This window comes from Lonchura striata, chromosome 19 (assembly GCF_050655825.1).
Source record: "Lonchura striata isolate lonStrDom1 chromosome 19, ASM5065582v1, whole genome shotgun sequence".
NCBI lineage: Eukaryota > Metazoa > Chordata > Aves > Passeriformes > Estrildidae > Lonchura > Lonchura striata.
In genome coordinates this window covers 11,141,047-11,156,737 of record NC_140721.1, presented here as the reverse complement: position 1 = coordinate 11,156,737, position 15,691 = coordinate 11,141,047, and the positions used below count along the sequence as shown (strand labels likewise).

Here is a 15,691-nt window from a genome sequence, read left to right as displayed (position 1 = left end):
TTCTGCTCATGACTGAAGAGAATCTAGCATTACCATTTTCAAGTTATTTCTCCTCTCTTCACTGTCTTCATGTATTTTTAGGCTGTTCCTCTTTTTTCTAATTTTACCAAATTTCTTGCTTTTCCAGGATGCTTTTATATACTTTCTTACTCTTACGTTTAGGTATCCTGATATGCTTTTTTCAAGTATTTTTTGAGAGGTACTTTTTATCTTAATTCTTACTGTTGTCTTTGGTGCAAAGGATGTAACTCCTGGTTGCCCTCTCAGATTCTTTCGAATTACTTTATTTGCTTTCATGTCACTCCTTTCTAAATAAAAACACAACTGTGGATGATTTTTGTCTTCTTAACATCTCAGCAGGAATGAAGTACCTGATTGTCACTGTCCCAGAATGATTTTTCAGAAGTAGGATTTTGAATGAGGGCATGGAAAAGGCCAAGGAGGTCAGCATGGCATTCCCCAGTTTGCTCTGTGGAGAAAGCAACCACAAAAGAGGCAGCCAGAGAAGGAGCACAAAGAAAAGAGCTGCCACCAACTCAGGCCACAACCAGGTGCAACTGCCAGAAATGATGAAATGGTGGTTTCTCAACCAAAAACCAACACAAGTTGTTTGATGATCTTTTCTAACATAAGGGCTGCATGTTGTACAAGCACATGGGGTTCATCCATCACTCAAATCTGACGTGCTTCGCTCATGGAGAAGTTGGGCAAAGTTTACAAACAGCAGCTTTTGGTCCCCTGGAGTGACAAAAGAGAGGTCAGAGGTCCTTTTAAGGAAGCAGTGGAAAGACCAGATGATCCCTCTGAGGAGAGCAAAGTGTTGGCAGCAAATGCTGACAGACAACAGCCTAAACCCTTCTGAACAAGAACAACACATCCAGAAAAGCAATGAGAGTAGCCATTATTCTAAGCAAGATTAAAACTACAGACGATAACAAAAAGACATCTGAGAGAGAAGATGAGGAAAAAAAAAATACCTGAGTGGGACTATATGGCCTGAGGCATGTTATGTGAATGAGGCCAGGTGAAACAGGGTAATGGGGAGGACAGTGGCATTTTGGTGGCCCCACGGAAATGTTTGGAGAGAAGTCTCCAGCACTGACACTCAGGAACAATGTGCACCCACAGCATAGCTGCAGGAGTAACATCCAACAGGACACTTAGGGAATAAGGAACAGCAGAGGTACAGTGTCACAAGCAGAAGAAGGGGAACTCTTACCTCTTCAGGATCCTGGGGAAGTTCCACTTATTTTAGAATAGAACTATCTTAGTAAATAAAAAGTTATTCAGATAATTTTGCAAGGAACAGGACTCAGGACTAGAGCAGTAACACAAACACTATCTCTTTTACTACTCTAAAAAATAGTCTGGGTTTCTGGAGATGTATCTCTCCAGTGGATGGTTGTGCCCTCCCGACTTGCCAAGATTCAATGTCTGATTCAAACTGACACACAGGAATCTACAGGAATTATCACAATTCACTCTCTTATTTGACTTTCATATCCTTAGAGATGTTCCCTATATTTAAACAATCTGAAAGCAAAATTTTGGTGCAGGATCCTGCACAAAATTCAACTACTGAAAGAACCAGTGCTCTCCACTCACTCCCTAGAACTTGTTTTTTCTGCTCTGCCATGTGGTCATCACCCTTTCTAGATACTGTGCCTGCCCTGCTCTGTTTTTTGGCTTGTTGGCCTTTGTAAGGAGAACTGTTTCACATCTCTAACAAGACTGGAGTGCTGTTCATTTTTTACATCTGGATCAACTTGATCCCAGGGTCATTCTCCCTGAGTTTCTGCAATGGACATGTCCCTCCTACACTTCTGCACCAACAGTGCTGCCCCTGCCCAACATACGCCTCATGGAAACACAGGTGCTGAGGAGCTTTGGAAGTAGGAAGCTGAAATCTATCCTTTCAGTTAATTTTGAACTAGAATTCACATAGCTTTTACCAAAACAAAGCAAATTTAATCCCCAAACCGCTTTACTTACATTCAGAACATGTCATAACCAAACTCAGTCAAAAGCTTTTGATTTGTTTCACAGAGTTTATGGCCAGAGGAATTTATTCAACTCCCCAGTCAGAACTGCTGTGTTTGACAATCCAGTACATCTCTGCCACTACCCTGATGCTGAGCACAGTAATAAGCATTAGATTAACCCATTTGATCACTGGAGACCAAATTACTGAGATGGAGAACAAAAGAGAGATCAAAGGGCCACTAACGCCCTTAACAAGACCCTTCAGGGATGGGCAAGTGAGGAGGTGAGAATACATCCGTTGATTTAGGCAGATGATTCAGATCTCAACACGCAGGGAAGAGGATACACACCCATAGATAATCTGAATGGGGTGGCTGCAGGGGGGAAGAGACTCTTCCACAGAAATCTGGCAACACAGGAGTAACCCATATAACCTAAGCACATTCAAGCCAATCTTCTCTCTACTAGCTTTGAACACTGACCTACATGTTTAAGTGCCTTGTTCTGAAGCAAGGCCAATCCTCCATGCTCCTAGAAACGAAGATGAAAAGGTCCCAAGACAACTCTTGGCCAGCTCCCGCCTGAGCCGCGCTGGCAGCAGGCCCAAAGCTCCGGAGCATGAGATGTGATTACAATTCCTTAATGCAGCCTCAAACTGTTGTGGGCAAATGAAAGGCTGTGCAGTGCTTCCTGTTCTTTACAGCCAGGGAAATAAGGGGAAAAATAAACAGATATTAAAAGTAAGTCATAAAGCACAGAACTCAAAGACAGAAGAGACCACCATTACCATCTTTATACCTGTCCTGCTGCAGCCAAGTGCGAGACCTCGAATGGAGGGAAGACCAAAAAATATGAATGTGCATTACTGATATGAATGTGCATTACTGAAGTGTGATATATTCTCCTGTACTGAGATTCATTTTATATTTCTGTTTTGTTTATAACCAAAATAACTTATTTGACCCTTGGCAATCCCTGCAACATAGACTGTCGATGATACTGAAGATCAAAGACCTGAAGGTCAAACCTACACTGCACATTTCCCATTGTACTTGCTTATTACTTCTTTCAGTTTAGGTTAAAACTTGCTTTTTTTCACACTATGACTTCTGGGCAAAGTCCACAGAAAGCTTTTAGGCAAGGTTGTGAACATTTTAGGCTTTTAGGTATGTTTTTGGCATGTTTCACTGCATGGAAAGCCACTGAGATATATTAAATAAAAATGCATGTCAATTTTTGTTCAAAATCCAGTCTGATACAACAGAGCCCTCTTTGATCACACTGAGTTGGTGTTGTATTACTTTGACAATTCGGAAAGTTTTTGTTTAAAAATAATAAATTCACATGTGGTTCAGAATAGCCTTCCTCAATAAGAAATGCCCTTCAAAGTTTCCACTTGATGGAGGCACAGAAAAAAAATTCTCTAATGTTTCAGAACCATTCTATCACAAATTCAGCCAGGCTGCAGCCTGCAAGCATCACAGGGCCTGCTTTCCTTCTCCTTTAATCTCACCCCTCTGCCAGCTTATCTTTGGGAAATGTCCACTTGTTCCCTGGATGCATTCCAGGGCCTGTGCATGGCCAGATGTCCTCCATTGACTGTCACTCACTCCAGCCCTGCGGGTCCGGTCTCCTGACCAGAGATCACTGCTCTGCTCCAGTCCTGAGTCTCCAGAACTGTCACCTTTTTAGTACTGCAAATCTTCAGTTCAAGATGGATCTGTGCCCACCATCACAAATAATTCAACTGTAACTGCAACCAGCATCAGATGGTGGACTGGGAAGCTGGGAGGTTTAGGTTTAAAGTCCTACAAACTCCTTAAGCAGGGAACAGTTTCCTGTCACATGTTTTCTGGGTGAGGAAAGGAGAAGACACACCATGGAAAGCTCCAGCTCAGACTCTTTATGCATTCAAGAGAGGGATGGAGCTTCAGAAACAGCCTCTGAGATCAACCTCTTCTAGCAGCCAACTCTGAGATTCCCACTCTGCATATGGATTTTAATGGCTCACCTTCCAGTTACACTTAAATCCTGCACCAACACTGAACTAATCCACACTGTGGGTTATGCTGGACACTACCAACACTGCACTCTGACTCTGTTTCCAATTTCTAAGAGATCTCTTTGGGCTAAATGGTTTCTTCAACACTACCACTGCCTCTGTGTTGGGTGACTACATCTTTTTTGAGTCACTGCTTTGTGTGCTCCCCAAGACAGATTCTACTTTCACAGAGTCACAGGATAGTTTGGGTTGGGAGGGACTTTGATGCTCAGCTCATTCCACCCCCTGCCATCTGCAGGGACACCTTCCACTGTCCCAGGTTGCTCCAAGCCCTGTCCAACCTGGCCTTGGACACTTCCAGGGATTCAGAGCAGCCACAGCTTCCCTGGGCAACCTGTGCCAGGGCGTCCCCACTCTCACAGGGAAGAATTTTCTCCTAATATCTAATCTAAATCTACTGTCTTTTGGATTGAATTCATTCCCCCTTGTCCTGTCCCTCCAGGCCCTTGTAAAATAGTCTCTCTCCATCTTCCTAGTCAGCTCCTTCAGGTACTGGAAGGCCACAATCAGATAACCCTGGAACTTCTTTTTTCCAGGCTAAACAATTCCAAATGTCTTAGCCTTTCCTGAGCAGTGTCTATGTGCCATGTAAAATTTCCTGTTAACGGTTTGTGTCAGAGTAACACCTTTTGGTACTTAGGCACCCATTTTTATTGTGCTGCAGTCAGGCCAAGTGGCTCCATTATTGCTGCTTCTGAGGCAGTTCTTGCACATTACTTAACACTAAGTCAAGCCTGTGTACACGAGTACGAGCTGTTCCAAGTGGCAAAAACTGCTCCTTTGAACTGCCTCGTATTGTGCTATCTGACCACTTTATTCTCACATAATTTAAGTCCCTATAATCGTTGGGTTCAACTTTCCCACTTCTCTGTCAACATTATGCACTCAACATGCTTTTGTTGATGCAGGAGCTGGGAGTAGAGAAGATACTAAGTTATTTACTTTGGGATGGGCTGGGAGTGTAAACCTCTGTGAGCACAGAAGGAGGTGATTCCAACTCCAACTGCATGCACCTTGCAACACGGGAACACTCTCCATTGTCCAGGGTGATCCCAGAGGGTTCACTGCAGCACCTCCATGGGATGATTATCACTGCTGTTCTGAACACCACACTCCTCCTCTAACTGGATTTATGATTGATTTTCTCCTTCTGAATGGTACATGCCACCTAAAAAAAAAAGGTGATTCAGGCTCCTCCTCCAATTTACACTCAATACATCCTAAATAGATCAATTTGAATGTTTTTAAACAATTTATTTTTCAGGGAGGAGAGGAAGTAGGAGGATAATCCATGGTTTGGGGGTTTAGAGCCTTTAGAGAGCTTTTTCTGCAGGTTTCTTCAACTTTGTTTTTGTTTTCTTCAGGTGTTTTCCTGCAGTGGTAAGTTAAAACAATGGGTAAGTGAAAGCTGACTTTCTCCTACAATCCCCTCATTATGAAACTGCTGTGTTTGTACAGAAAATTAATAAAGTATTGTGAGACTTGCAATGAAATAATGGATGTTGGGAAAACTAGTTCTACACACTGCCTGCTCAGTGAGACTGTGCCACTGTCGCACACATGCACTGGAATTTTCTGTGTCAGCATGTGAAGAGACTGGGAATGCTGATCCCTTTGCCCTCCCTGTAGTAATGTGAGGTTATCCATCTCTTTTTAAATATCATTAAAAGGGGCTCTTCCCAAACTTTTAATACTTTTTCTCAAATACCCTGGAACTAGAGGCTGTACCAATCCCTGCCACTCTGCACAGACTAAAGGAATCATCTTTTCCTCTGTGTAGAAGATGAGGGTTAGACACACTCAAAGAGATATTAATACTTCGTTTTAATAATGCAGCCTTGAATCTTGATCATACTTGAATTGTCCTAAACAAGAGTGTAAGTGATGAACTATATCTCTAATAAAAAGGATTCTTTCTCTTCCACAATTAGATTTGCACATGTTGTAATTCAAATCAGAAAAATCTTCTTGCAACTCTCTCCAGTGACTCTCTCCTTTTCTTTCTAAAACATTTCTTACTTTCCTATCTACCTTCAAACCAAAATCAACTCGCTCCAGTACCACATTGAGACTTGAGTCAAGGGCAAGAAGGAAACTGAGACTTATTCCTCAAAAGTCAGCCAATAGAGCAGCAGAAGTACCAAAACCAGAAGTTGAATAATCTCTATAGCAATCCTGTGAAAGGGAGTTAATCGGCAGCCACAGGAATTGCAATTCCAAGGGTGTATCAAATCCTGAGGCTGCTCATGGATTGTCCATTGTTAGTAAGTTCCAAGTATGTTCCTTCCAACCTACTTGTCTAAAAGCTTTGGTTCCTCCATCTGTAATAAAGGTCAGGTTTTGACTTCCATGGAACTTTTAACAGCAGTTCAGGCTCCCAGAGTGGCCCAGCAGAGATCACAGAATCCCAGAATGGTTTGGGTTGGAAGGGATCTTAAAACTCATCTAGTTCACCCCCTGCCATGGGCAGGGACACCTTCCACTGTCCCAGGGTGCTCCAAGCCCTGTCCAACCTTGACCTTGAGTACTTCCAGGAATCCAGGGGCAACCACAGCTGCTCTGGGCAACTTGTGTCAGGGCCTCACCACCCTCACAGGAATTCCTTCCCAATTTAAACTTCCAACCCCAAATTTCCAGTTTGGAAACTGCCAGTGAGTTCCCCAGGTGCTTTCCAGGTCCAGCAAGAGTTAATGCTCAGAGCTCCCTGAACAAGCTGGAGCACTGCACAATCCTGGAGATGATTTCTGCAAGAAGTCTGAGGTGTTGGTTTTTTGACCTATAAAGGCTTAAATGGCTCTGCCTGCTTGAGAAATTCCTCTCCCTTTGCATCACACTGCAGCAGCAGCACTGGAGTGCCAGAGGAACACTGCTGGGGTTACACTGGCAGGGCTTGCGGCTCCCTGGCATCTTCCTGCTTGCCCACTGGGCAACAAGAGAAATACAGAGATTTCCCACAAAACCACTCACAAGGGCAAAGGCCGTGAGGGGGAACTGAACGCCGGGGCTCTTTTATTGTAGTTAAAGAGGATATTGCTAAAGTTGGCTTCTAAGATGTAACAGACTACAATCAAAGTCCATTTCTGTAGAGGATCCTGGAAAATAGGGCAAGGAGAAACAAAACCCGGAAAACATTCTGGTAGACGTACCTTTGGTGAGGCTCCATCACTTGTGTGCAGGATTTTCTGTATTAAATTAAGAATGCATTTCTAAAAATATATTGACCAGAGCACTATGAAGATAATTATAAGTCATAATAAAGACAACCTGACTTGCCTACAGGGCCAACTCTGTACCACTGATCCCTGGGCAATCCTATTCTACCTCAGAAAGAACAGAGCATTGCTTTGGAAACAGGACTGGGCCACCCATGCCTCTCTTCCAAGCTAAGTTTTGCAGTTTGTGTTCTCCTGGACAGGTTGACTGCACCTTACGAAGTCTGACGTAACTATGACCTATCCAAAAATGCTGTGAAAACCCCACTTCTTGACTCAATAACTGTAAATGTACCATGTTATGTCCCTAAACTACATTTGAAGAAGCAATTGTGCAGGTATGCATGCACAGCCATAAGTTTATTTATTAAGTAGGAGTTCCAGTGACATCGAAGTTAAGCACGTGACCTAAAGTTTTGGTGAGACTGGGATGTTGACAACCATGTGCAAAATGAGATGTCCCAGTAAAGCCCGATTCTGGTCTGTTTAGTATCCCACTAAAAAAAGTATACATCCCACTAATTTCTTACTTCTTTTGTACCTGGAGAGTTACATCCCCATTTCCCGTTTTCTCTTTCCAGAGGTAAGAACCCACTGCAGGATCAGGACCCAACCAATTCTAAACGTGTTTTTATAGACCAAGTTTCAATATTTAGCAGCAGAATTAGAAACCACAGCAGGAGATCTGCAGGAGAGGTCACATGCACACTTGGCTAAGCCCTGCCAGAGCACAGTGCCTGGCACCGGGCAAACATCCTGCTGCAGGAGGCACAGCCTGACCCCCTGTCTCAGTGCTGCCAGCTAAAACCACGACTTCCTGCACTGGATCCAGTGGGATGTGGAGTGGGAGCTCACCTGAGCACACAGAGTGGCAGAGTCAAGGCCTGAAAACACACCCAGGGCAAGTCAGTGTCTGCTGTGCCCAAACTCAACAGGCTGGATTAGAGTTTCCCCAGCCCTCTCCATTTGGAGGGTGACTTTTAAAGGATGAAATTGCACACTATTCACAGCTTTTTATCCCAAACACCTGGTTGGTGCTGCTGTGATGGCACAAAATTCCTACTTGGTATTGCTGCATTTGGTTAGAAGCCTTCAAACATCTCTCAGGAGAGGTTATCATCTTCCCATTTCCAAAAGGTCCTACTCTATACTTTGTGCTTGGTTGCAACACCGGTGTAGCTTTAGTAAGGAATAAATATTGACTTTCCTGGACATTGCCTCACAACAGAAGAGGACCTTGAGTGCATTTGTCTCAGATATTTTTTTTAGCCTGGTAATATAATTTTATAGCAGAGATTTCATTCTGAGGAATTCAAAAGGCATGGAAAAGCAGGCTTTATTCATGTCACAAATTGTCCATGTTCACTTACAGACAGGTGACCATGTTCTAAAGCTGGCTCAACTGTCTTTCTCTTCTTAAAGTACACAAAATGTATTACTTTCATTTAAATTTCCAGACTACGAATGTAATTAAGATTTCAACATAGCCCATTTGGAAAGTCCTGGAAAAGTCCAGGAGAAAATTAAGACTTAATATTGAAGACTTAATATGCAGGTTATTTTGTAAATTTTTTGTTGTTGTTGTTGTTCTCAAGAATAAAGCACACAACTGCCAAGCAGATGAGCCACAGAATGGAGAGAATGCACACCAGGTCTCAGGAAACTGAGCTCCAAACTCGGAGTGTGCAGGACATGGGTCTGATCAGTGAATGGCTCAGTTCTGGCTGTGCAGCATGTGCACCTCCTGCCCAGGTGTGGAGATATCTGTGCCCTGAATAGATTACCCTTAGTAAAGGTCAGAGACCAGCAGAACATTAACAGAACATTAATTTATCTATAAAAATACCTGGTGGTGACACCACCGGAGCTCCTGTGTAGGTAACATTCACCCTTTAGGTACAGGCAACAACAAACAGGGCCAGGGATTGTGGTGGGCACAGCGAGGATGGGTTTCAGGACCGAAACACAATCCCGACTTCGGCAGTGTGTGGAAAACCTCATGAATTTCAGAGGAAAAAAATACTAATCCTGTCTTCTGTCAGATGTTCCACATCCCGACATGTGACTTGACACACTCAGCTTTATAACTTCAATTAAGATACGAAATAATCTCTACGGAATCAGCCGACCACATCCACAACTCAGCAGCAATCAGGCGCAGCCACAGCTCGGCCCCGAAGGAAGGCTCAGCCCTTAGCGCGATGCCGTCCCCGCGGCCCCGGTGACCGAGCCCGCGGGACAGCGCACGGAGCCCGACACCACGCCGGGACACGGGAGCCGTGACCGAGCCCGCGGGACAGCGCACGGAGCCCGACACCACGCCGGGACACGGGAGCCGTGACCGAGCCCGCGGGACAGCGCACGGAGCCCGACACCACGCCGGGACACGGGAGCCGAGGCACCCGGGAGGGAAAGGGAACGGGCTGGGGCGGGCCGCGGCGAGGCACCGCTGCTCTTACCTGGAGCAGTTTCCCTTCGGCCGGAGTCACCTCGGCGACGCTGGCGAACTCCCCTTCCAGGATGATGGGCTCCACTTTGAGCGGGATCACCCTGATGATGGCTTTCTGCGCCGCCGCCCGCTCCGACTCCACGGCCGCCGCCAGCGCCAGCCCGGTGTGGCCCAGTCCTGCCTGCAGGGTCGCCATGAGCAGCCAAGGCCAGAGGACAGCCAGCTGCACCTGGGGGCCAGCACTCATGCTACCAGCAGCGGGCTCCGGCCGCTCATACCGCTCGGGAACGCGTCCTCACCGCGGCGGGCCCGGCCGGCGGCACCGCTCCGGGGCTCCGAGCCGGCTGCGGACACACCAGGGGCCGCAGAGCGGGGCTCGGTCACCGCCAGCGCGGCTCCCCGGCGACGCCGGCTCTCGCCATCGCCGCTCCTCTCGCCCCGTGCCACGTGCTCAGAGGCCGCCGGGAGCTCAGAGGCATATTTTAAACAAACAAACTGAAAAATAAAAATCCTAAGTCGCGAGTCTCTCCTCCGGCAGATAAATCCAGAAGGATCGGGGTGGAACAGGTTGCAAGCGAGAAGTCAGTCTGGGTGCACAGGGAGCGTTAGCAACTCCCCGGTCCCATGGAGGTGAGGCACGGCGAGGTCTCCCCGCGGATGTGGAGGCCTCCTGTCTCCTGGCCGAGGGTTATGAAGACCCACAGGTTCAAAACATCCATCCCAAATACCCTCGAGAGACACCTCACCTTCTTGCTAGCATTTCCCACAGCAGAAGCACAACCTTGAATGTTATCTGCACCGATTGGTATCTTTCCCAGAAATTAGGCAGGCGGTATTCCTTGAATTTATGGTGACAAGAAGGCTTGCTCTAGTACTGTTCCCTTCCAAATGGAAATGATCCCTTCCATCTTCCTCATGCCAGAAGTGCTTCATTCAAGTCTGGAGATCAGCTTTATTTTCCCCTTAGAAATCCATGCTCACAGTCTGACTCCGGATAGAGTTCTCAAAGATAATTAATAGAACACAGAGCTCCTCTTCATGGCTGGAAGCTCCCAAGAAACAAAAAAGCCCACACACACTGCCAAAGTTTAGACATGAAGCCCAACAGGTATCGGGCAAAAAGTTACGGTGTATCTGGTTTCTCTCGCACTATTTCTGTGCGCGCCCGAGTTCCGGTATAAGCACTTCCAAGCACACGTTAAGAAGACCCCGACTCCAGGCCCCACAAAATAAAATAGAAAGCTCCACGGTCTACCCAAAGGTCACATGAAACGCATCGACGAGTCTTCATAACTGGGAGAATTGAGACAGAAAGTGCTTTCGATTAAACTGAAATTACAGTGATCGCATGGCTCTGTAGAGAAAAGGGGATATACAAGAAAAAAAAAAAAACTTTGCAAACCTGTTAGGGAGTGAGCCTGCTGGAGTCCGCAAGGGCCGGGCCGAGAGTGAATCCTCCTGTAAATCCCAGGCAAAGGTTATTTCCAGTAGCTTAACAAAACCATGTGGCTCTGGTGATGTTTGGGTTCGGTCTTAAAAAAAATAGAATTGGAATTTCTAACCAAAACAAGTATTTAAAAAAAGAGAAAAACTGTCGCACACACGCAGCAGGCAGGTAGGTGCAAGCGGAGCTCCGCAGCCCGAGAAGGATCCAGGGAGATCAAAGGAAGAAAATTACAGCAGACAGAGAGCTCCCGAGGCAGGCATGGCTGAAAGTGAAGTGTCCGCATGTAATCGCCCGACCTGCGCCAGCACCCCCGGGAAGGCTTCCAAGGCGCGGCGTCCCCGCAGCGGAGGCGGGCACCGGCAGCGAGCGCGGACGGCGGGCAGAGCTGGGACATGGGCAGCGCCCCGGCGGCGGAGCCGCTGCCGGCGGCGGGCGGCGCAGCGCGGCTCCGGCGGCGGCGGAAGGTCCCGGCGGGCGGGCGGGCGGGCGGCGGAGCCCCGGGCCGGCCGGGCGCTCGTACCTGCGGACACGGGCGGGTGGAGCAGCCGAGCCGCCGCCCCCGGCCGGGCCGCGGGCTCCCCCTCCTGCCCCGCCGCCCGCCTGCAGCGCCCGGCCCGCGGGGGCGGGGGACACCCGGCCGGGCCCGGCCCGCCGCGGCTCCGGGCCGGCCGCGCTGCCCCGCGGGGCGCTGCCCATCGCCCCCGCGCTCGGCTCGGGCTCGGGGAGGTTCCAGGTCGGGCTGATGTCAGAGGTCTGGATTTCCGCCGCGCGGGCTCCGCGGGGAGGTGGAGGATGCTGCGGGCCGGAGCCGCGGGCTCGGGCCGGAGCGGGGATGCGGGAGGGCACCGGGGAACCCACCCGGGACCCGAACCGCGCCGGGGGTCGCGCCCCCTGCTCCGGGAAAAGGGGCCCCAGGAAAGCGAACTGGTCAGCAAGCGGGGTTATGACACCCCTTGAGTCACTCACGGAAATGAGCAAGTGATGCCAACGAGGAGTCGGTCCCCTCTTTTGTAAACTTGTCGCTGTGCTGAGGGTTATTTGTCGTGACAGCCACAACTCCTGAAACACGAAGCATGTTTTCAACTACAGCACTCAATCATCTGCAATTTAAAACACAGGAAAAGTGTAAATCAACACCCATTTCTATTAAAAACCTCAGATTCAGTATGTCAAGTTATCTATTTAAATAGCTATCTACTCATCTAAATATCAACACACCTATGAAATGTCAATATACCTACAACTATGTACATATAACTATATATGTAAATCTAACTGTATACATATAGCTATACATAACCATAACATATATGTACACAACATATATGTATTATATACATATATATTAGACATAACCCATATATGTATATGTTATATATAAAAATATAACTATCCTATAACTATAGGCATATATATAACTATAGCTACATACATGTATATAAATATAGCTGTGCATACATATAAATATAACTATATACATAGGGAGCCCAGCTGGCAGCTGCTGCACATTTTCACTGCTCTCTCTTGTTCCTTCCTTTCCAAAGCACCCCACTTGAAAGGCACATCTGCCAGCAGATGGAGATCTAGGAAGAAACGGGAATGCTGACTAAATCTGGGGCCTTGTGTGTGTCCTCTGGCACACACATGGCGGGTATGCTCCTATCAGGGACTAAAAAATACAGCTCCAACTTGGGAATTTGAGGCCTGCAATTCAAAGTAAAGGAATCCTTCTAGTTCTTCAAGCTTTAAATATAAAACAACAACAAAACAAATTATCAGCAAAGTCTTCCCATGCTCCAAGATCTTTGCCTTCCCTTCCATGTATACTAGCTGCCTACTATTAAATAATCCAAAGGCTGGCAGGACCTGCAGGAATGTCCCATGTGTGATACACACACCTTCCCCCATCATGAAGGGTTTGACTGCTTCAGTGTTGCCAAGGCTGGTGCCAAGATCATGCAAAAAATTCGAGGTGCGGCAGATGGCACAAACAAGAGGCTCTTTTTTTTATTTTTTTTTTTGGTAAATTATCCTAATTTGAGGCAATATAAAGATATTTCCAATGTCTGGTTAAGAAAGTGAACACACGTCCTTAAGTCCCCAGAGCAGCCCTGGGAATGACACTCAGGAGAGCTTTAATCTCTCAGCAGAGACATTCACATCTGAGGCAAAGAACTGCAGCCCTTGTTCTTTCTCTGTACTGACAAAGATACTTCATTCTTCCTTAAATGTTTCAAATGGATGGGTATTATGAGCTGAATTTTTAACTAACACCATTATCTGGAATCTACAAACTCCCCTTTGAAGTGAGCAACAGCTCTTCCAACTCCACCACCAGCTCCTGGATGCACAGCTGGGAGGCAAAGAGCTTCCTACAAGGCTGAAGGTGGCACCAACTTTGGCTCTAAAACGTATCCAGAGGGCTCCTGGTGTCCTCTTATGTCTCACTAATCTTTGGACATTTAGGTTTCTCTTTTCATTGCTAGATTAGAGGATTGTGTTGCCCTCAGATGTTCTGCTCCTGTTTTTTCTCATGTACTTCAGCATAGATATCAGGAGGTTGTTACAACATTTATTTTGTGATTTGAGATGAAATATTTGGACTTCTACATCATCTTCATCAGTTTGGTGGGTTTTTTCCCAGTTACTTCCAGTCATCTCATTACTCAGCGTTTCCTTTAGAGCACTGTTGCCTTCAGCAAACACGTCTGTGGACATCAGCTCCAAATTGTGACATCCAGGTTTCTGCAACTCCCAGAACTTCAGGTTTTAATTACTAATTTAATTAATACCTTTTTCATGGAAGAGGAATTAGTGTAAGCATCTCTGCAGAAGTGTGTTGGTAAGATCACTAAGAGGCTATACAAGCGTAATTTTTTAACTGTTATATTTGAGGATTCATGCTGCCACCAATAACTAAACTGTTCCTATCTCCCCTTTCTTTAAAAGTTTCAAAGTGGTTTTCTTGGCAATCTCTTAAAAAAGTCGAATCTCTTTTTTACCAATGGAGAGGAAATTGTTTCCACTAGGTTTTCCAGCTGAATCTGTTGCTTCTAGAGATTCAGTCAGGTGCCAAGTTCCTGAATATCTGATTAGTCTCCAAAGGAAAAAAAAAAAAAAAAAAGGAAGGAGGGAAAGGAGAGAGAGGAGAGAGAGGAGAGGGAGGGAGGGAGGGAGGGAAGGAAGGAAGGAAGGAAGGAAGGAAGGAAGGAAGGAAGGAAGGAAGGAAGGAAGGAAGGAAGGCAGGCCAAACATCACTCCATATTTTCCTGTAATCACTTCAGTATAAAATAATGACTATTCTTCTCCACCCCAAAAGGGCGTCTAAGCTGAGGTGAACACTACCTGGATATGCTACATAATACATTAGTAACTCAGGATTGAGGGTCCCAGACTGAATTTACAAAATCAAGCAAAACACAAAGTAAAGAAAGTAGAATTCAAAAAGTTAGAGTACATGTCCTCACAGTCTGAACTCTGTCCTCAGCCATCAAACTGGCCAGAAGAAATAAGCCAGAATCCCAGAATGTGTAAGGCTGAAAGGAACAACAGAGGATCACTGGTGCCACCTCCCTGCCCAGGCAGGGCCACCGCAGCACAATGCTCTGCCCTGTGCTCTGGGGTGGCCCTGCCTCAGCAGGAGGTGGCACCAGATATGTCCCAGTCGTAAGTCCCACCCGATGAAACCAGTGTTCCAAGTTCCTACCAACTTTACTAATTTGGTAATTCTGTGAGTATGCTCAGTGTTAAATATATATATATATATATATATATATATATATATATATATATATATATATATATATATATATGTATATATATATATATGTATATATATATATATATATATATATATATAATATGTGTATCATATTAATAGAATTACATTTGCATTATTTGAGAGTGTTATATAACAATATTCCTAAAAACCTGTGCAAATATAGTAACTGAATATTCCAGTTTGGGAAAAGAAGAGTTAGAGAAAGGGTATTTCTGAAAAAAAAGAAGAGAGAATCTGTCAAACAAAAGGGTTGATAGTCCCTGAATTGCTCTTCAACAGAGAATAAGCCCCAGACATTGAGCCAGCTCATGTCCAGGACCACTATCAGCCTTCTCACCAGTTACCAAGACATGGGGCGTCAAACAATCTCTCCCTGAAACAGGGGGCTCACACACCTGATCCTTCAGTTCCCAGCAAGGAAATTTGAGCCCCAAACTCCAAACACCTTCAGCAATGGAAAAAATGCCCAGTATCTAAAGAAGCCAACAGGAAAGATGGAGTGAGAGTATTGATGAGGGATGGATGGCCAGGATTAGGGGGAATGGCTCCCACTGCCAGAGGGCAGGGATGGATGGGGTATTGGGAATTAGGAATTGTTCCCTGGGAGGGTGGGCAGGCCCTGGCACAGGTGCCCAGAGCAGCTGTGGCTGCCCCTGGATCCCTGGCAGTGCCCAAGGCCAGGCTGGACAGGGCTGGGAGCAGCCTGGGACAGTGGGAGGTGTCCCTGCCATGGCAGGGGTGGGATGAGATGAGCTTT

The 15,691-nt window shown here is 46.3% G+C and overlaps 1 protein-coding gene across 1 annotated transcript in view; it reads right to left on the bottom strand.

Moving 5' to 3' along the window:
• The window catches only part of RNF43 (ring finger protein 43), a 56,304-nt gene extending 45,651 nt beyond the window's left edge, over positions 1 to 10,653 (bottom strand). The window contains exon 1 of the mRNA XM_021540387.3: positions 9,717 to 10,653. Within this exon, the coding sequence (XP_021396062.1) occupies positions 9,717 to 9,953 (237 nt within the window). The 5' untranslated portion in view covers positions 9,954 to 10,653. The remainder of the gene's footprint in view (positions 1 to 9,716) is intronic.
• Between the last annotated feature and the right edge of the window lie 5,038 nt (positions 10,654 to 15,691).